At 44.6% G+C, this 21,660-nt stretch overlaps 1 protein-coding gene across 4 annotated transcripts in view; it reads right to left on the reverse strand.

Annotated features, from left to right (window-relative positions):
• Positions 1 to 21,340, reverse strand: part of TMEM164 (transmembrane protein 164) — a 51,339-nt gene extending 29,999 nt beyond the window's left edge. The window contains exons 1-4 of one of the 4 annotated variants that reach the window (XM_048514418.1): positions 21,186 to 21,340; positions 18,411 to 18,979; positions 8,193 to 8,242; positions 3,231 to 3,297 (exon numbers count right to left, since the gene is read on the reverse strand). In XM_048514418.1, coding sequence (XP_048370375.1) covers positions 3,231 to 3,297; positions 8,193 to 8,242; positions 18,411 to 18,776 — 483 coding nt within the window. In that variant the 5' untranslated portion in view covers positions 18,777 to 18,979; positions 21,186 to 21,340. Of the gene's footprint in view, positions 1 to 3,230; positions 3,298 to 8,192; positions 8,243 to 18,410; positions 18,980 to 19,727; positions 19,879 to 20,850; positions 21,020 to 21,185 lie in introns of those variants that run through there. The other 3 variants (XM_048514419.1, XM_048514420.1, XM_048514421.1) reach the window with 3 other exon arrangements.
• Between the last annotated feature and the right edge of the window lie 320 nt (positions 21,341 to 21,660).

Below are 21,660 nucleotides of genomic sequence, written 5' to 3' on the forward strand. Positions count from 1 at the left end.
TGTGTGTGTGTGTGTGTGTGTGTGTGTGTGTGTGTGTGTGTGTGTGTGTGTGGGTGGGTGGGTGGGTGGGTGGGTGTGTGTGTGTGTGTGTGTGTGTGTGGGTGGGTGGGTGTGTGTGGGTGTGTGTGTGTGTGTGTGTGTAGTGTAGTGTAGTGTAGTGAGAAAGAGAGAGAGATACAGACTGACTGACAGAGGCAGAGGCTTCTGTATAGGGGCCTACTTGCCTTCTCCATCCTTATGTCTACAAGAGACTCATTCATAAGACTCATTCATGAAAAAATCGGTCACACATCAAAGGACAGGGAGAGGATAGCAATATGTTGACAAGGATAGGTCAGTGTGATATAGTGGTTAGAATGTCAGACAAGGATCTTAGAGACCCAGGTTCAAATTCCTACCATGCTAGGGAAATGTACTTTTGTCCATATTTACATGATAGTGACATTCAAACCTAGTTTCGAGTGGATCATATATAAAAGAAGTACCTGGTGTTTATTTCTCTACACTAAGCCAGAACACCTGCTTTATTGACAGCTTGCCCTCCAAAAGCATTCAAGCTGACAAAAACAAATATAGTGGGAGTTCAGACTATGGAGTTGGAAATTCGTTCTAGGCATGCCGCTCAGGAGAAGGAGAAGTGTGTGATCTTGCCAATTAATCAAGTTTGCATCTTTCACAAATGAAGTCCACTTTGTTTATGACATCTGAATTAAAACATGCAGCCCAATCCAAAGGGGAGGTAGATCTGCAGCAGCCATCGCCAAAGAGATGTGTAACTCAGGGGAAAAAAAGAGAAAAACCTATCGGCCAGCAAAAAGCCCCACTGAGATTAACAGCATATGGCGCCCTTTTTAGTGGCATAAATCTGACCTGTAAGAGAGGCAGTTCCCCAGGAACACCTTCAGAACACCTCCATCCAGGCTGGTGTGGGCTCTTGAGTCAGAGGTATGCCTGTGTTGAGCCTTCCACGGTGCTTGGCATCACGCTGTTGCACTTAAGTTGGGGCTGGGGGCCTGTGTCCACTTTGATGACGCAAGGGACACTGACACCAGCGCAGAGGTCACACCACTTCTAATGCACCTTTGCCTCTCCTCCTTATGGAACAGTTAGTCTTTTGTCACAGAAAATGCCCTCAAGTTTAATAATTTCTTTTATTCACTAATCTGGCAATCCACATGTGAAAAGACACTGGAGTTAGGTCAAAACTCCTTGGAATCAGCCGCTTGGCTGAGGGCTTTTAGATTCTGGCTGCAAATCCATTTTCTCTCGGACTGTAATTCCCTGGTCCACCGTCTGCTCTCTGACACCCTTATCTCCAAACCCACTGGTTTTCCATAACTTGTGAGAGAAAAATATGGCTTCCTATTGGAACTGTCAGTGGATTCACTTTGCCCTTTGTCCTATTCAGAAGCCTATAGAAAATTAAAAGGTCAGCTATTGGATAGAGAGTTCTCTATTCTAATCACCACAGCCAAGAAAACATGCTCCCCCCTGTATTTTTCTCTTCCATTTGAACAGGGCCACTTGGCACACTATCTGTATTGTTTAATAAACCCCTGCTCAAAGGGAGACCCATAATGCACCTTTGTTACATGGCAGACTTTAACAAACAAGAAAAAGGCTAAAAGATTGTGCCCATGTGGTAATGATGGCTCAGTTGAATCTCATGGCCCACCACTTACTACACAACTGCTTCAGATCTCAAAGGAGAATCAGATCCAAGTATAAGCAGAATCTTGCACTCCTTTGACATTTACAATCCCAATCTTCCCGATTTATTTAGATTACACTACTTGCTGGACAATCCTGATCCTTCTCACTGTATGATAGTGGCAGACTTTCTCCTGGAAATTACTAAATGCCAGTAGATTTCCCTCCACTTAACATTTACTTCCTGTACTGTATATGTTTTTTAATCAGTTTTTTACTATTGTTGTACTGTTGTCTATGCCAATAAAGGCTTGCTTGCAAAAAAAAATAATGAAAAGACACACGCTAACTTCTACACTGTATCCTTTCTTTTACTGTGGAAGCCACATAACATTGGGCAGTCACTGAAATCTGACAAGTCCTGTTCAGATTGCTTACCCCCTTTATAGAGAGAGGAAGATCATTACAGAAAGCACTCCTAATTTACATGCAGAGAAAGTTAATCCCAGGTAAATATATTTGTGCAATGATAGGGTCTCAATTTCCACCGTACCGCTAAATCTCATTAAAGAAGATCATCATTATTCTGGCCTTATTCCTTCCAGCTGTTGATTTATGAGAAGAGAGTATCTCACTAAAAAAGTTTGTGGTTGTATGCTGATGAGAACTGTTGAAATATCAGAGTTTGGCAAAATGTGATTTTTTTAAAAAAACAAGGAAGTAAGTTGTTTTCAACATGACTGTCACTATAAAATACAATGCTGTTTTAATGATGATGATGAAAGAGTAAATTTGCATGAATGTATGCAAAAATGCCATCCATGGATGTAAACAGCTGAATATTCTTTGATGGAAATCAGAAAGGAGGGGCATTTTTCCTACCACAGATATACAGAGCAAGTTATAGTTCTTTAAAGTTCAACTATACTTCTTTACACAAGCCAGCATAACTGGCAATCTCAGTCCAGAGCCAGTGGCTAGACGTTGTGGTCAAGTAGCTGAGGGATAAGAGGCCACAGCTGAATACAGACAAAATTAAGGCAATCCTGGTCAGCAAGGCAAAGGTTTTGCAGGGGGCTGCCTTTCTCACTCTGGATGGACCAGTGCTTAAACTGACAAACTCAGTGAAGAGTTTGGGAGATGCTGCTGGAAGAGCAGTTTAATGGAACTGAAAGAAGTGATAAGAGTGTCAGAATCAAGATTTTGCAAAATATCTGAAGAAACCTTTCTGGCACTGGAATGAATTGCTAATAACTCCTATGACATCTGGTTCCAAAAAAAGAACTAGCACATAAAATTGTATCAGAGGTGAGCACTGCATGGGATTCATTTCCAGCATATTCTCTCACGTAGCATCAGAATATACCTATGCTTAAAAACAGTTAAACTGATGTGTAATTGATGCATGATAAAAGGAGAGATCATAAGGGTAACTTTACTGGAATTAAAACCTGTGTGGTAAAAGATCATTTCGGTAACAGTGAATGCCGTAAATGCTTCAAGTCCACTCAAAAGGTCAACTATCTTTCCAGCAAAAATGTACGTGAGGAAGTTTCTAGAGATAAGTTTAATTTACTCACCAGTCGTGTGTTAACTACAGGAAACAGCAATGCCAAGAGTGCCCCATTTAGCATATGCATCTGCAACCTAATTAAAAACAAGTAGGTTACCTTTACAGTATAAATATGTACTGTCCATTCATAGTCAACTTTGTAAAAGATCCTGAAAATGTAGCATTTTATATTCACATTATACCAATGCCACTGGTCCACATTTAACAAGGAGCTGCAACCAATAACTACAACTACTTCCTGACAAGTAAATCTGTATCCTATACTGTTTTCAAGACACTGGCCCCTTTCACATTAGACGTCTTCACTAGGCTACTTGACATGTTAGATTTTGCTTACACATGCTTTCATTCAGATTTTTAAGTAACACTAGCAAGAAAACCACTATTCCAGTAAAGGCAAAATTATGATTAAGAAAAAAATTGTAAAAAAAATAACCAGGTCTGCCAGCCTTGGTCTTCAGCTACAGACATCCTAGAAACAAAAAGATACTTGCTGAACTACATGTGAGAAAGAGGAAAAAGAGTAAGAACAAAATATGACTTCTTCTCATTAGTACAGAATCTGATGAATGTTTGGATGGGTTAATTCCACATACTCACCTGACTGCACTTGGTTTCAAAATCTGTTCTAAGGCATTTTTATGTCCCCTGGTCATCACAAGACAATCTTTGAAGATGCATAGTAGAAAGGTTATTCAAAGAGAAAATATACCTAGTCTCCTTGGGATTCTAAAAAAGGGAATTATGTTTGTGTGTGTGTGCACATGTGCATGTGTACAATGAATCTGCTGAATAGTTTTTAAAGAAAGGGTAAAAGCTTTTAAAGAAAGGGTAAAGAAATGATCCAGAAGTCTTCTTAAAGTTAACAAGGATGCTATATTCTCAAATTTGTTACTGGTTTCTTCTTGTTATCTCAGAATTTTCCTGTTCTAATCCATTCTCATATAGTCTCCATTTGTGAGAAAGGTTTATTGTTTGTGTGTTTAAGTTCTCCCCCCATCCAAATCTCTTCTCAAAGGTTTATTTTTACATGGAGTCTTGAATTTTACAAAAAAAAGTAAGCAACTTTGGCATTACTCCACCGGCAGCCAGGACTGGATCCAATAAAAGAATAGAAATAAAGTACCCACTTGACAGTTTAAAATGCAAGATTCTCGAAACATGCCGGATTGTTTTTGCTTCCACAGACAATTAACTGTGTGAAATGTTATGAAATTATCCCAACTAATGAAAATATCATTACGCTAATTCAATTAAGAAAGCAGCCTAGAACAAACAATTATATAGGTGACCATCATTTACTCATCACCAAAACTGCAAAGATTCGTCTGTGCATGCATATATAAAACAGTGGATGCGACTGCACTTGGGAGCCTGTGGTGCAGTTCTGGTCGCCACATCTTGAAAAAAAAGGATATGTGAAGAGGATAGAAAGAGTGCAGAGAAGTGCTGCATTTAGGATGACCCGTTGAGGGACTGGAGCACCTTTCCTGTATGAGGAGAGGCTGCAGGCGTTTGGGACTGCTTAGTTTGGAGAGGAGACCAGCTGGAAGGAGGACATATGATTGAAGATACTTATGCATGGGGATGACGGTGTAAATGCTGACAGAGAGAAATTCTTTTCTCTCTTTCTCACAAAGCTAGAAACTAGGAACCAGGGGGCATACATTGAGAAATGCTGGGGGGAAGAATTAGGACTATCCATAGACAAGGAAACGCTTTCTCAAGTTATGTTGATTGTGTTTGGAATATGTACTGCACCACAGGAGGGGTGAGTGGCCACTCAACCTGGATAGCACAAAGAGGCTTGGACAGATTTATAAGGAGGAGAATTAGCCCCATCTATGGCTACCAATCTTGATCCTCCTTGATCTGAGATTGCAAATGCCTTAACAGACCAGGTGCTTGGGAGCAACAGCCGCAGAAGGCCATTGCTTTCACCTCCTGCATGTGAGCTCCCAAAGGCACCTGGTGGGCCACTGCGAGTAGCAGAGAGCTGGACTAGATGGACTCTGGTCTGATCCAGGAGGCTTGTCCTTATGTTCTTATGTTAACTAATACACCAGACATCTCATCACTTGCAATGGTTATTCAGAAATACTTGTGTATATTTCACACTCTTATATCTCAAATACAGAAAAGGAAAGGTAGCCACACACCTCCAAAGGATTGGGGTCATCAGGGAACTGGGAAAATATGGCATATGCATGGAGGCTTGCAGACGTGTTTTTACCTGCTTGAACCATGTAGGGAGACAGCCTGAAATTTATTAAAACATTTATATCCTGCCTTTCCTTGTAGTTCAAGGTGGCCAACAATAAGTCAAAAACATTTTCAATTTTTAAAAAAGCAAAAATAGAATAATAAACACTGATTCCCTCCCCCTCCCCCATCCTTAAAACTGCCTGCCAAATTTCCCAAAACCTCTGGCAATCAGGCAGGCCTTGAAGTGCCTCCTGAAGATTTCTATGGAAGAGGCCCCCCTCAGTCCTTTAGGAAGCCCATTCCATAGAGCTGGAACCACAAGTGAAAAAGGTCAGGCTCTGGACGACGCCAGATGGGTCAATGCTAGATGGCTGCCAACAGATGGTTACCTGATTACTATAGTTGGTGCACAGGGATACATGGAAGGAGAAAGTCCTTCAACTGTGGCAACTGCTTTATATGGTGACCTGACCATAACCACTCATGTACTCTCTTTATGCCAATCCCCTCCCCAACATATCTGGTAAACGCTTGTGCGATGCAAAAGCGCAGACAGATCTGCACAGGATGCTGGGATCCAAACAGATGTCCTGGTAGAACAACCACAATACAAAAACCACTTCAAGCAGCCTCCAGGAAGCAGCAGCTCTGGAAAAGCAGTCCCTGAGATGCTCTTACAGAAGCCCAGATGCAGAGTGTGGGAACGGATCAGAATGTGTATAAAAATTGTATTTAATCAAGAAACATGAAAGTCATAGAACCAAGGATTTGCAAAGAATCAAAATGGGAGCTTCTGTGTAAGTGACCAAAAGCCTGCAGTTTTGCAGCAGGTCAAAAAGGCATGTTACAAGCTTGCTAGTGAAGATGCAGGCAAGCAAGATAACATCTTTAGTATCTTGTCACTGAGGGCCAACGTGACAGCAGAAATATGCAATTTTATAACTTTGGTTTTTGGGTTAGAAATGAATGTGATTAGTTAAATTACAAAGTGTTTTTCTATATAGTTAAATGAACACATAAATGATAAGGAGAAATTCACATGTATTAGTATTTTACTATAATTCTATAATTGTTAGAATCATGTTTGTAAAATCTTTTAAAATGTTAGAAACATTTCATGCTGGTAAAGGGAAGTTTTATGATCTAAAAGTATGTAGAGTCAGAACTGCATTGCCTAGGGACATAGCTCTCTCTGGGAGCCAAACTTAGCAAAACGTTTTGCCCAAGGCCATCTGTAGGTTTCAAGTTCTTTAGGTGCATCACATCTCAAAAAAGGATATTGAGAGAGATAGAAAAAGTGTAGAGAAGGGCAACGAGGATGATTGAAGGATTGGAGCACCTTCCTTATGAGGAGAGGCTGCAGCGTTTGGGACTCTTTAGTTTGGAGAGGAGACGTCTGAGCGGGGATATGATTGAAGTTATAAAATTATGCATGGGGTAGAAAATGTTGACAGAGAGAATTTTTTCTCTCTTTCTCACAATACTAGAACCAGGGAGCATTCATTGAAAATGCTGGGGGGAAGAATTAGGACTAATAAAAGGAAACACTTCTTCACGCAACGTGTGATTGGTGTTTGGAATATGCTGCCACAGGAGGTGGTGATGGCCACTAACCTGGATAGCTTTAAAAAGGGCTTGGACAGATTTATGGAGGAGAAGTCAATCTATGGCTACCAATCTTGATCCTCCTTGATCTCAGATTGCAAATGCCTTAGCAGACCAGGTGCTCAGGAGCAGCAGTAGCAGCAGAAGGCCATTGCTTTCACATCCTGCATGTGAGCTCCCAAAGGCACCTGGTGGGCCACTGCGAGTAGCAGAATACTGGACTAGATGGACTCTGGTCTGATCCAGCAGGCTAGTTCTTATGTTCTTATGTTCTAAAACGGGTTATTCTTGAAGACAGCAAGCTAGTTTTATGGCAGCCCTTTGCATATGCCTAGAGGGCCATGAGCTCACACCATGTAGTGTTTGAGTAACAGAATCTTCATGTGACAAGGAGATAGATTCTGACCAATGGGGTTTGACCACACATGCTTGTAGCACGTGAAAGGAGTATGGGTTAATACGTGAGTAAAGGGGATGGACTGTGTGACGTCTTTGCATCTATAAAAATTAAGGTTCTTCCTCTACAGGGCGTGACTCTTTCGAGAGCCACCCGGGAGGGGCAACCTCCTGTAACGTTCTAAATTTTGTGTCTATCACTCGAGGGCACCTGGGGCGTGTCTCTCCCTCGGGAGAAGTCACCTTCTGTAATCTTATCTAAATTCTGCGAAGTAAAAACTGTCTGTTTGTTTCTAATGTCAGATGTCTTTTGCTTTATTTCAAATTTTAAGTTTTTCTTAAAACTAACTCAGCTGTGTAGGACCCGAAACGCGATCCTGGCCCCACAAGAGAAACAAGAATGACAGTGAAACCTGACCAGCATGGTGGTCACACAAATGCTAATGGCTCAGTGATATATGTGTGTCTGTTGACAGGCAACAAAACTTTTGTTTACAGAAATAGTACATAGTACATAAAGTATTCATTTATATATAAGGACTGCCAGGTTCAGGCTGGTGGCAGGTGATTCCCTGTCCACACACACACACACCCCAGCTGACTAGTAAGGGAATTTAGCAGCAGGGTGGGGCACCAGAAGTGACAACATGATGCCACCCAAGGCCTCCCCACTGCCAGTAATTCCGCCCTGCCTACCACTGGCTGCCAAGAGGAACCTGGCAACCCAATTTAAGTTATTTGCAGAACTCATTACAAGCATTACCTGAAGATAATCATGGCAAGCTGGCTGGGTGGGCAGGCAAGCAGAAAAATCTGGAATATGAAAAACAGATTTAGTTACCATGATGTTTTTGTGTAGAGTCTCAGACAAGCAGGTAAACCTCTTAAAACAGCTTTCAATAGATTTTCCAAAGGAAAAGTTAGAATTCCCTCTATTTAGATATTTTAACTTGCAAACCTTGGTCATCCAAAACTCCTGAAAACCATTAAGGAAAATATAGTACAGTATTTGCATTGCACTAATATTTGATAGTTTTTAATAAGAGAACCAGCATATAATTTTGTAATAATCCTATATAGTCATTTTATGAGGAAAACCAGAAAACTATGAAATATGGACTGGCTGTGTGGGTTTTCCAGGCTGTGTGACTGGTATGGTAGATATTGTTTCTAACGTTTTGCCTGCATCTGTGGCTGGCATCTTCAGAGGTGTATCACAGAGGGAAGTCTTTTATACACTGTGTCCAGTAAGCTCACTGGACACAGTGTGTGACAGACTTCCCTCTGTGATACACCTCTAAAGACGCCAGCCACAGATGCAGGCAAAACGTTATGAACAATATCTACCAGACCACGGTCACACAGCCTGGAAAACCCACCACAACCAGTTAAATCTGGCCATGAAAGCCTTTGACAATATATGAAATATGTACTTTACCTAGGGTTTCTTCAGGTACAATTTCTTCCTATGTTCATTGCTCAGTAATTGATTGAGGTACAGAGGGAGGCAGTGTATGGAGAAGAACATGCAGTACATCATGCAAGTATAAATTTTGCTTGTGCAGGCAGAGGTCCCTTATGCTATCAAATGCTTAGATTCAATTACAAAATGAAGTCTAGAATCCTTTTACAGGGACTCACAACTGAACACTGAACAACAACAGGTCTCTCTCAACTACAACTCCCTCCCCTCTGAGGAAGTAAGGTCTGAGGAAGTAAGGTCTGACTCACAGAAGTAAGGTCTGACTCACAGAAGTATAACTGGAATAAATGTTGTTACTCTTTATGATTCCACAGGACTTCTGTTTTATTAAGTTTAAAAGCAAAGCTTCCTTATATGGAAGAGTCTCCTGCAACTGAGCAGATGCCTAAAAATGGGTCAGATAAAGCAGTTTTGTCCCAAATAAATATTTTCTTACTCCCACTTTCAGTCATGGTGTGGGACCAGGAAGAAAAACAGCAACTACCCAAACTATCCACCCAGATTGGGAAATTGTTATCCAGCCACCTGCCACCTATCACGCTGAGTGACAATGACTTTCAACACACTGTGACACAATCTATGGAGTAAGTAACAAGACTTTTGAGGAATATTCTTTATATAATCCTGCAGCTGTAAAAAAGAGGTTTCCTAGAAAATGACAGCATGTTAGCAGTGGTGCCCCAGTTTTTTGGTATGATGACCCACAACTCCATATTTACATGGTATGGAGATCTATTTGGAAAAAAAAAACAGAGCATACACAAATCATTAAAACTATAAAAATCAGAAACCCATTTCTGGGTAATGATCCACAGATGGGGAAATTATGTGTAAGAAAACACAGAGGAGGAAAATGATCAGTGATAACCAAAGATAATTGCTGGGTATTGCTCAAGTCAAAATGTTCAAACTTTGCAAGAAACAGCGTTCACATTGCACATACCTTTGTCCCAACAAGAAACACTGCTGGTATCACATGTGCAAGACAGCATACACAACAAACATGACTGCAAGATGCTTTCAAGGTGGATTAAGCAGTTATTCTTAGATCTGAGGGTGAATTCCAAAGGCTGGCTGGCTAAGTCATGAACGATTAACCAAAAACAGATATCTCAAAATGAGAAACAATAGTATTGCCGACAGACATGACATATTTGCTCAAGATTCTTCAAGGCACTAAAGCAAAACATTCATCATCCAATAAGTCTGAGGAAATCAAGCCTAAGCTTCAACTGGACTGGACAGCTAATAGCCACAAGGTGTGAACTGAAACTGCACATCAAATATATGTGATTTGTTTTGCTTCTTAGTTATGAAACTGAAAGGTTCTGCCAAGAAGAAAATTAGATATGCAGCTTATTTGTATTAAACACGAAAGGCAAACTAGAACAGATTTTCAGAAGTATTTGATAAAAGAATGCACCTTAAGTCTACGTATAAGGACTTTCCATCTTGCCCTTGAGACAACCTTCCCATGGGGTGGAGAACAGAGCTTCTGCTGCATTTCAAAACAAGGATGATGGGACAGCATCAGCCCTTAGGGATGTTTTTAGAAGGACTACTGTTAGAAAGAGGCTGCTGAAGAGGAGTGTAAACAGACCTTTACAACATTTTAGATCAGGGCCTCCAACCTTTTTGAGCCCATGGGCAAATTTGGAATTCTGACACAGTATGGAGGCCCCAGAAACAAAATGGCTGCCACAGGAGAAGGAACCAGTCACAAAATTATTGCTACAGCTTAACTTCAGTAACACAGGAGTAGATCCCTGTGCTGTGGTGGCAGTGTGTCCCAAAGCAACATTTCTAAAAAGCTGTACAGCCAATCAAATCTCCAACAGTCAATCAGAAGCCTTGCTGGGCAAAAACTCTACCTGGCCCCACCAACCCCCTGAAAACACTCAGCAGGTACCAGAAAAGATGTCAGTGGCACCACGATGCCAGCAGACATCATGTTGAGGACCCTTATTTTAGATTTAAAAACAGCAAAGCTTTTGTTATCTAGCTCGATTATCTAGTAGACTCTGTTAACCAGGATTGGTCAGAGGACAAGCTTCTCCTCCTGCCATCATACTCCTGAATTTTCAGGTGCACCCCCTCCCCCGCCACTATCATCTCTTGATGTCTTGTCAGCTGAGCCAGCACTGCTTGTTGACATCACTGTCATGTGCTCCCTTCCCCTTGCCTTGGGCTTTCCAGGTCTGCTGAAGGAATCCTGGGCACATGGACCCATTGGCTGCCTCCTGTGTAGTATGGTTCCAAGGGAAAGTGAAGGGTCCCATAAGGGCTCTTGCCATAGTGTTCCCAACAGAGTCAAGTTCAGGGCCATGGATTCCTCCAGGCAGGGAGAACAGCAGGGCAATAAGCTTGAGTATCCAGTTCATCTGATTAAGCAGCAACTCCCGCTTCCCTTGAACACCAGATAACAAAGCTTTTATTCTATAACAAATTGACTGCATTATTGTTCTCCTTTAGGGGTAGGATGCAACACAAAAGCATTAATTAGCATTCACTCATAATTTCTAGAAAATGAAACCCTCTTTTTGAACAGGGATCTTGGTTTCTTAACTATTGGTGTTTGTACCTCACCTCTTCCATATTTTAATTCATTCCACTATCTCATTTCATCCCATATTAGGACTCATATTTACTCTCTTGTTCTGTTATTGGCTGGAAGTGTCTCACACCTATTATGGGTAAACTCATTTCTTTTTTGATTAGATCATATTTTACGCTGGTCTCTCTTTGTAATATGCCCACATCCTATTGAATATTTAACCAGGCTTAATGGATGTACAAATCTATGCATCAGAGCAACTCATCTCTGACTCACAAAAGTTCATGCTGAAATAAACATTATTAGTCTTAAGGTAATATTGGACTCCTGCATAATTATACCTAGTTCCCTCTAACAGCTAAATGATATGACTTCACTAAGGATTTTCAAAGCACAGAATTATGAATACTCAAGAGACATTCCATAACACTGACTGGCATGTGTTTTCCATCATCTGCAGCAGAAGTAATGTCTATCACCTACTTCCTGATCCTTCCAAATAGATTCCAAGATCTTGCCTGTACAAAGCAAATGTTTATTTATGTATTTATTTATTTGATTCATAAGGGCTCTCCAAAAGGGTACACAGTGGAACCTCGGTAATCGCCAGTAATCCGTCCAGCGGCGCTTGGCGAACTCCGAAACTGACGTAAACCGAGGCTACGCCGTTTGCACATGTGCTACGCAAACGGCGTAGCAAATTTATGCAAAAAGCGTAAAATTTGCGCAAACGGCGTAGGCGAACACCGAGGCGCCCGGCAACAACCGAGGAAGAAAAATGGCCGGGCACAATCAACGATCTCCAAAACCGGCGTAAACCGAAGGCGGCGATTACTGAGGTTCCACTTATTTATTTATATACCACCTCTCTCTCCAGTAGGGACTCAGTGTGGTTTACAACATGGTTCTCCCCTCCTCCATCTTATTCTTACTATGATCCTAAGAAATAGGCTGAGAGACACAGACTGGCCCAAGATCACCCAGTGAACTTCCATGGCAGAGTGAGGATTCAAACCTGGAGTCAGCCACACCCTACACCACTATGCCAAATGGGCTCTCCAGTGCCTTGCCACTGAGCCATAGTCCCTTCCCTTTAGGGTCAGGGCTTTGAAGATATGAAAGGAGAACATATGTAATTTAAGTATATTACAGCAGATGTAAATCTGAATCTTTCTTCAATTTTCCTTTTGAATCTGTTTGTAAGGTAACTGTTAAGTTATCACATAAGGGACTAAAATCTATAGCCTGTCTTAGTTATCCTTTTGTTTTCCTAATATGTCTTAGCAATTAGTCGCTATGGGAAGGCTAAACTGAAGAGCTATGAATCTTAAATTGAACTGGTTCAACCACTCCACATACGCCCCCACTCTCACAGAAATGCACAAAGTTTTGAAATTCAAGGAAACCTTACTGGGAGTGGGAGAACAGCCCGAAGAGTGTCCGTTCATCCACCACTGGCTCTGTAGGGAGGTGGCATTGCCCTTACCCTTTCTGAGAATTTCCAAGTGGATGGGTCTCCCAAAGGTAGGCTGTATGACAGTGATTCCCAACTAGGATTCCATGGTACCCTGGGGTGCCGTGAGAATGTCCCAGGGGTACCACGGCAATGCTACCAGCCCCCTTCACTTTTGTGGTGTCTTCCGCCGGTGCCAGCAAGGACATGGAAGGTGTATCTGTGGGGAGCCACACCTGTGGGTGTAGGAGAGTTGCTGTTCCCCCCATGCCTTCACTCCATTTCCATCAAACAATGCATATTGCTGCAGGGGATGGGGGACAGCTATACATCCATATCACCCCCACACCCTACACATCCATATCACCCCCACATGATCATGACCCCTTGTAGGCAGGGATGGAGGCACGGGCTGCATATTGGCTCCACAACTGTTGCCACTATGTAGTGCTGCTGAATACCAGAGATGCCTGATCCATAAGGGCTCCCAATCCTGGTTGAGAGAATGACTTGGCAGGAAGGTGGTTCCAGGGATGTACTGCCCCTCTTACCCATATTGGCGTAGTCCTGCTACGCAGCTGTTATGCTTGAAATAGTACTTGGGTGGGAGGCCTCAGCCACAGAGTCTGTAGTCCTTGCTCTCCCAGGTTGTTTTTTATGCAGTGTGATCCCTGCTGTCCAAAGTGCTATCCCTGTGCTCTGTCTACCACTATGAGTGCCACCCCACTTGCTCAAAGTCCACATATCAGGGAGATGATGTGCTACCCACTGTACCCTTATGAGATTTGACAGCTTCTGGTAGGGATTTTTAAAGGACAGAAGGTTCAGGCACTGATTGCTGAAGAGGGGAACTGGCTAGCACGAGGGGGCTTTCCATTGGCCCGCGGACTAATCAGCATTCTAAGCACTATGGCTTCTTGTGGGCAGGACTGTCCCAATGTGGGAGGGGTTTAAGAATGCTTATTATGAAACCCTACAGACCATGCTACAATTTTTGCAGGTCTAACTTTCTGCCAGACAAAGTGGGTGCTCCTGCCCCAAAAAGGTTTAGAGCCAACTAACATCGGACCCACCTCTAGGCCTGCCCCTGTGCCACTCCCAGGTGCCAGAGTAAGGGGCATGTAAGCAGGCAGCAGGGATACACCACCTCCACATCACTCCCCCCCAGCACTAATTAGGCAGATTATTCAGCAGACTACCATTATCTCATATGATATCTCATATGAATACCTCATATGAAAAGACAGACAATGTCTATCCGTCACAGTGACAGGAACAGTGACAGGACATTTGCTCTATCTGATATATTACAAATAGGTCCTCAAAGAGACTCAAAGCAGTCCTAAACAATCAATGGGACTTATACTCAGTAAAGCATTCTTATGATTGACTGCACTATAAAACGTGTGTCTCTGGGGAAAAACAAAAACACCCATTGGTTCTGGTGGGGTTTCCGGGCTGTGTGGCCGTGATCTGGTGGTTCTTGTTCCTAACGTTTCGCCTGCATCTGTGGCTGGCATCTTCAGAAAAAACACCCACGTTTCTCTTTTTTTCTCCCTGGGCTCTACATATATAGCAATATGAAGTACATGAGTGATCCGAAACATAATTTCACCTGCCTAGGTACATGAAGGCAAGTGAATATTTGACAGTTAAATATTTACCTGAAGAGTCATTGTGGAGTTGAACTATGTTGAACTATAACAGAGAGAATTCAATCTAACTCTTTCCTCTGCCATAAAACTCCCCAAGGCACTAGGACTCAAGTGGAACATTCAGAAACAAAGAAGATCCAGGAGATGGCAGATTAATATACAATCCTACTGCCATCTTTTTGTGGAAGAGTATAGTTGCTCTCTGTCTCAGCCGGACCAGAGCAATGTGAGGATAAAATGGAGAAGAAGCAAACCACATACACCACCCTGAGCTCTGTGAAGAAAGGTCAGGACAAAAGGATAATAAATGAATGGATTTTTTTTCAACCCTAGCTGTAATATGCAAAAGTAACCAACATAACTTGCCCAAAACCACAGTCGCAGGACAATATGATTTGAGATTTGAGATTTGTTGATTTTATTTTGTGCTCTATTTGTATGTTCATGTTTACCGCCCTGAGCCCTTCGGGGGAGGGCGGAATATAAATGTAATAAATAAATAAAATATATTTCACCATTTTCAGAGCACTAACTGCTGGTTTTTGTATTTGCAACAGTATTTTATGTTTTGACATGTGTTTCTTGATCCCAGCACACATTTATAACTTGAGACTGTTGGGTATGGTTTAGTCCTGACTGCACTTCATTTGTCACCAATTTAAAACAGAAGCTAACTGCTAAGGGCCTATGTCATACCACTCCACCAAGCAAAATGATGCTCTCCTCCAGTCTAAAAAGATTTTCCCCAATTTAGTGAACGAAGAGTCTCTTAAGTTGAAGCCTCCTTATGCTGGAGGAAGAATAATACCAAAAAGTATTTACACACCTCTCACAAACATCTTCCTCCTCCCAACAAATGTTATGTTTTGTCCATTTTTAAATATTCAGCCAACATGAGAGCTCAATTCAACTGAAAAACATCCACACTGGATTATGAACTTTGGTTCACCCCAATAAACATTGTTCCATTACCATAAATTCTGTCTCACAAATTCAGACAGAAATCCAAAGAGAGCTGTCTGAAATGCTGCTGACAAATCAGAGCTAAATACTGAAACAACATACCGTACTCAACATTCAGTCCTAAAAGAATTTTACAGCTTGAAAGAGACAGGTAGATCTAACCAACCTGCTTTCATTATTTCAGATCAGGTCACAGAGATGGTATAAAAAGGACTTAGGAAACGCACAGGCTTTAAACATGCCCTCATGGGTCAAATCATCAAATTCTACAGCAGATGGGTACCTACAAATTTCACCTGGCCTTGATCACTAGCCAAAAATTTTATCATTTACTGAAAAGGCCTCATTCCCAAGGGGAAACAGATATCTAGAGGAGGGTCCAGAAGACTCCAACACAGATGCCAAGTAGCGGAGAACCACACCATTTTATTGAGCGTTCCCTCGCTTCACCCCAAAAGCAGAAGTGTAGTGGAGCCAGTTCTTGGAGCAGTGATGTGATAACTATAGATCAGGGGCCTGCAACCTGAGGCTCCGGAGCTGCATGCAGCTCTTTCGTCCTTGCACTGCGGCTGTGTAGCTTGGGTCCTCTCAGCCTCCTTCAGAGAGTCGCCCTAAGGGTTAATGGGAAAGAGTTCCTGTTCGCCCGACTCGGCTATCCCAAGCCACTTCTGGCTTCCGTCCCAGCTGCCTGGTTGGCTGATGCCAGTGATGGCGGGGCAGGGCAGGGGCGGAGCACCGCTGGCGGACCCTCTTGAACAGGTGAGTGGCAAAGGGCAGGAAACGGGAGGGAGTTGCAGGAGTGCAGATTTTCAGCACAATCCTAACCTCAGTCTACCCCCCTTGAATGAGAAATACGATGTCAAGTTTTAAAGGAGTTATTAACTGCAGCCCTGCAAGGTTGCACTCGTCGGAGCTGTTTGATGGGGAGGTGGGGGTGGGTGGGAATTGTTTGCTTCTGCATTGCCAAGGAGGGCAGGAGCGCATGGGGAAAGCCTTGCATGTGGATCTTGGAATGTTTACTTCAGAGTAAGCCAGTGGAGGGTAAGCTTGTAGATCGTGGAAGGGAGGAAGACGGGAATAATCATCCTCAGCCATGGTTGTCGCAGGTTGCCAACTCCCGGCAGGCAAATCCCAGGACATTTGGGGGTAGATTCTCTGAAGCTGTGACTTTTGGGACCAGGGCAGGAGTCATGCTCAGTGAGGAATATGACTGTCGAGTCCACCCTCCATGGCAGACATTTTCTCGGGAGATTCACACCCCGCCGGAAGTTGACAACCCCATTAAAGGCACCAATTTTGATCTACCATCCATGTGGAATTTGAGGGAGTTCTTGGGGGTGGGGGGCATAATCAGTGTCTTTCAACACAAGAAAAGAGAAATGTGTGAACGGGGGTTCTATTGCTGGTCATTTGAATCATGTACAAGACAACAGGTCCCCCCCCCTTTTTTTTGCTTTGATGGGTAAAAATGGGCCCCAAAGAAGGGAACTTCTCCCTGCATGATAATATATACAGTGTTATCTTCATTTTAGATGTCAAAAAGTATTTGCATGGAAAACGGGTCCAAATGGCTCTTTGGGTGTTAAAGGTTGCCGACCCCTGCTATAGATCTTTCTGGCTCCTTCCTCATTGAATGCAAACAACCCCACACCAACTGTTAAAGCAGTTCTTGCTTTCAGCAAGTATGTGAAGGTGAAGCAGCTGAAGTTTAAGTTGCAAGATGTGCTCCTGATAAATCAGCACCACAATCTTTCTCCTGATATGAGTCAATGTAGCAACTTCACTGAGTATCTGCTAATTATCCCTTAACCTGAGATGAAGAATTCTGTCGCTATAGGCTCCCAGGATCCCCTGTAGCAACTCCAACCCTATAGAAGAATCTTGCAAGACGAATCAGAAAGGCCCCATTCTAAGACAGCCTTCAGAATGCCCTGACAACATCTGCAGATCATTCGGTTATTAAAAGTTGGAATCTCTTACAGATGTCATTTAAAAGGGGCCTGCTGGAAACCTGTAGTTTTAGTAATTTGATGTTTTAGACTTTGTGTTTATATAGCTTTTATTGTTATCCACCTAAGCTCCCACTTGTCAGGGAAAAAGAAGATGGAATTAAAAACGTTGGTAATAGATAAATAATTAAATAAAATCAGTTTAGTACATTGTTAGGCTTCAGGGCCTTTTTATTTATTTATTTATTTATTATATTTATATACCGCCCTCCCCGAAGGCTCAGGGCGGTGTCCATCAATAATAAAACAATTTAAAACATCATAATTTACATAAAAATACATAAAATACTAAAACTACAGATGGCTTCAACCCCTCCCCCTCTTTTATTTACCCACGGGAGGCCAGGTGTTCTTATGGCGGAGTTGACATCATCCTGGCTGGCCAAACGCCTGGCGGAACAGATCCGTTTTACAGGCCCTGCGGAAACTTTGTAAGTCCCGCAGGGCCCTGATCTCACCTGGAAGCCTGTTCCAACAGGTAGGGGCCAGGGCCGTAAAAGCCCTGGTCCTTGTAGAGGCCAGCCGGATCGCCTTGGGGCCAGGGATCACCAGTAGGTCCGCCTCCGATGAGCGGAGGGGCCTAGAAGGGCGGTATAGGGAGAACTTTCTTTTGTGAGCCATCCCTAATTCTCTTTGTAGAAGTTCAGGTGTTTCACACAGTCAAAACCAAGGAATGTACACTACTTACTGTGAAAGGGATTCTAATCAAAATAAATTGGTTCCTGTTCTGGTGTGAATGTGAACAACTAGAATGATACATAATTGTAGGCATTCTTGATCCTGAACTTTAGAGCAAGTATTTTCAATACAAATGGAGAAAGTGAACTGAAAGCTTGATTTGGGTGATGATGTAATATTCCTTACCTGCAGCATAGTGACCACATGGCAGGGATTCATCAAGTAGATGACAGTCTTGGTTGCAAACTTGAACCCCAGTTCCAATCCAAAAGTGAGGCAAAGGAACACCAGCAGGAGGTTTTTCCCCAAGCTTTCCTCCTTGTTCCGAGACTGAGCCAGCAGATTTCCCACCTCCTTGGAATGGGATCGTTTAATCCTTTGCAGAGAAACCAGGATTTCCAGGACTCCCACACTTAGAAAAATTAAGCTCTCCAGCAGACGCTGTTGCCATGGGAGGAAAGCAGCGCATTCAGAACCCCCGTTACCTTCAAAGCTTGGGTCCACTCCACCATACATCCAGTCCAGAAGGTTGGAGAAGCTGTAACGATTCATGGTAAAGAACGGTTTCTTCTCCTCCTCTCGGTTTCTGCTGCACTGGACTGAGATCTAGATGAGTCCACAGCTAAAACACTGGTTGGATGGTGAAACATGCAATACAAGAGTGTCTTTATCAGCAAATCCACTCCCTCTCTCCTCAGAGAAATGGCAGCTAATCATTCGTTCTCGCTTCAAGTGCTTAGATAGAAACTGTTCACCTGCAGGAAAAAAAGAACATAACTCAGAACTCATTATAAAACAGGATAAGAATAGATGTGTAATAAAAGTTGGACCACTCCTCAAAGAAACTGGAGAACTCTTCAGACATCCTTTCCTTACAGTCCCTGCTCATCAGACACATTATAAACAGCAGCATGGCTGGGCATACATAAACAAAGCTGAACGTGTACATATGTTTGTATGAGAAAGACTGTATCTGTGTAAGCACCAGAGCACTAGTGACAAGTTATTTATTTAGTTAATTTTTACCTCACATTTCCCTCAGAGACCCAAAGCAGCTACCCCATTTTACAACAACCTTGTCAGGTAGGTAAGGCTGATAGCATGTGATTGGTCTGAAGTCACCCTGTGGATTTTCACAGCAGAATGGGATGATCCTCGTGTCTGACCTTGTAAGTACTACACTACACTAGCTCTCAATTTGTATCTATAAATGGGTTCATAGAAACTTGTTTGTGTCAGAGGCTGCCTATCCTTGTAAACACGCTAGTTTAAACACGCCTGATGGGTGGCTGCTATAAAGGATGACAAACAGTATTCTATATCACCATGGGTGATTCATTTACACACACTAACACAGGTGTACGTATCTACACATGCGCAGCTCTTATAAAGGTGTTCAATCTATTCTTAAACTTTTTTTGCCTGTCAAGTCATAACCCATTTATGAAAACCCCATTGGGGTTTGACGCAAGAAACATTCAGAGGTGGTTTGCCATTGCCTACCTGTGCACAGCAACCCTGGTTGTCTTCCCATTCAAGTACTAATCAAGGCCAACCCTGCTAAGCTTCCGAGATGTGTCCAGATTGGACTATCCAGAACAGGGCATTCCTCAGTTTACCTCACTCATAACATACAATCCCACCCCCTAGCACCCAAGAGTTTCTGGCTCTTACCTTTCTCCAGCCCCACCAGTTCCCCACACTATGGCTGTGACCATCACCAACAACACTCAGCCCACCCTCAGGCATGACACTACCACAACCCTTATGTGTGTGTGTGTGTGTGTGTGTTAAGTGCTGTCAAATTGCTCCCACCCTATGGCGACCCTATGAATCAGAGTCCTCCAGAAGGCCCTATCATGGACAGCCTCGCTCTGGTCTTGCAATCTGAGGGTTGCAGCAGCTTCCTTGAGAAAGCCAATCCATCTGACGTTGGGGTCTTCCTCTTTCCCTCTGCCTTCAAACTTCCCTGAAAAGATTGACTTTCCCAGCCTTCGCATGATGTGCCCAAAGCGCCATAGTCTCAGTTGAGTCGCTTGGGCTTCTAGGGAGAGTTCACAGTCCTCACGCCAGCCCTATAAGGCAGGCCCCACCCGGTCACCCTCTGTGTATCCCCCACCCACCCCTGCTTGTGTGTGAGATAAGTGCTATCAAACTGCTCCCACCCTATGGCGACACTATGAATCAGAGTCCTCCCCGACGCCCTGGCGGCGAACCTTTGGCACTCCAGATGTTATAGACTACAATTCCCATCAGCCCCTGCCAGCATGGCCAATTGGCGATGCTGGTAGGGGTTGATGGGAATTGTAGTCCATAACATCTGGAGTGCCAAAGGTTCGCCACCACTATGTGACCAGGTCTTGGAAACTGAGGGTCACAGCAGCTTCCTTGAGAGAGCCAGTCCATCTGGCGTTGGGGTCTTCCTCTTTCCTTCTGCCTTCAAACTTCCCCGCGCGCCAGGACTGCCTTTCCCAGCCTTCGCAGAAGGTGGCCAAAGCGCCACAGCCCCAGTTGAGCTTCGAGGGCAGTTCCCAATCCTCACGCCAGCCCTGCGAGGCAGGCCCCACCCATGTCTCCCTCCGCAGATCCCCCCCACCCCACCCTCGCTGCTTCCCCCGGAGCTCACCACCAGCTCCACCTCGGCCGCCACCGACCCCCCGTCTGCTTCGGCTCCTTCTTCGCACCAGAGCCGGGCAGCGGGCAGGAGGAGGAGCAGGAGGCGGCCGAGGCGGCCCTCCGCCCCCGAGCGCGTCACCGCCCGCCCGGCCCCGCGCCGCACCCGCCGGCTGCCCTCCCGGGGGAAGCCCTGCTGCGGGGCTCGGGGCGCCGTCCCTCCCTCCCTCCCTCCCGGCCGCCTCAGGCAGCTTCCCCGTCCTTCCCCCGCCCGGGCGCTGAGGAGAAAGAGCCGCTCCCTCCCCCCCTCCCTCCCCCGGCTCTCGCCCTCCGCCGCCCCTCGCTCGCCTCGGCGCGTCAGGAGAGGCGGGAAGGAGCGCGGCCTCTGTCAGCCGCCGCATGAGGAAGCCCGCCTCGCGGCCCCCGGGCTGGAGGAGCGGCCGCACGAGCGGCGACCGTCGGCCTGCCCGCTCGCGGCCGGGAAACGCAGCGGCCGCCCGGGATTGGCTGCGCGGGGCTGGCCCAGCCCCGCCCCCGCGAAGGCGGCTCTTGCCTCGCTCGCTGGCTCGCGCCCCCGGCTCGCCTCAGCCCCGTCGGGCCACGTCTCGAGCAGGGCGGGCTGGCGCGCGCGCTTCCCGCCTTTTCTCTCCCCTCGCCGGCCCGGAGGCCTCCTGCAGAGGCGGCTGCCAACCTCCAGGCGGGGTCTGCGCCGCTCCCGAGTAGGCATTGGGGGGATGCGTCAGGAGGTGGGAACCTGGCGGCCTCCCCCGTCTTCATGCAGGGATGGCTGCTCTTTTGGGGTAGGAGGTTAAGGGCTCGTGTA

The sequence above is a fragment of the Sphaerodactylus townsendi genome, linkage group LG13 (genome assembly GCF_021028975.2).
Source record: "Sphaerodactylus townsendi isolate TG3544 linkage group LG13, MPM_Stown_v2.3, whole genome shotgun sequence".
Taxonomy (NCBI): Eukaryota; Metazoa; Chordata; class Lepidosauria; order Squamata; family Sphaerodactylidae; genus Sphaerodactylus; species Sphaerodactylus townsendi.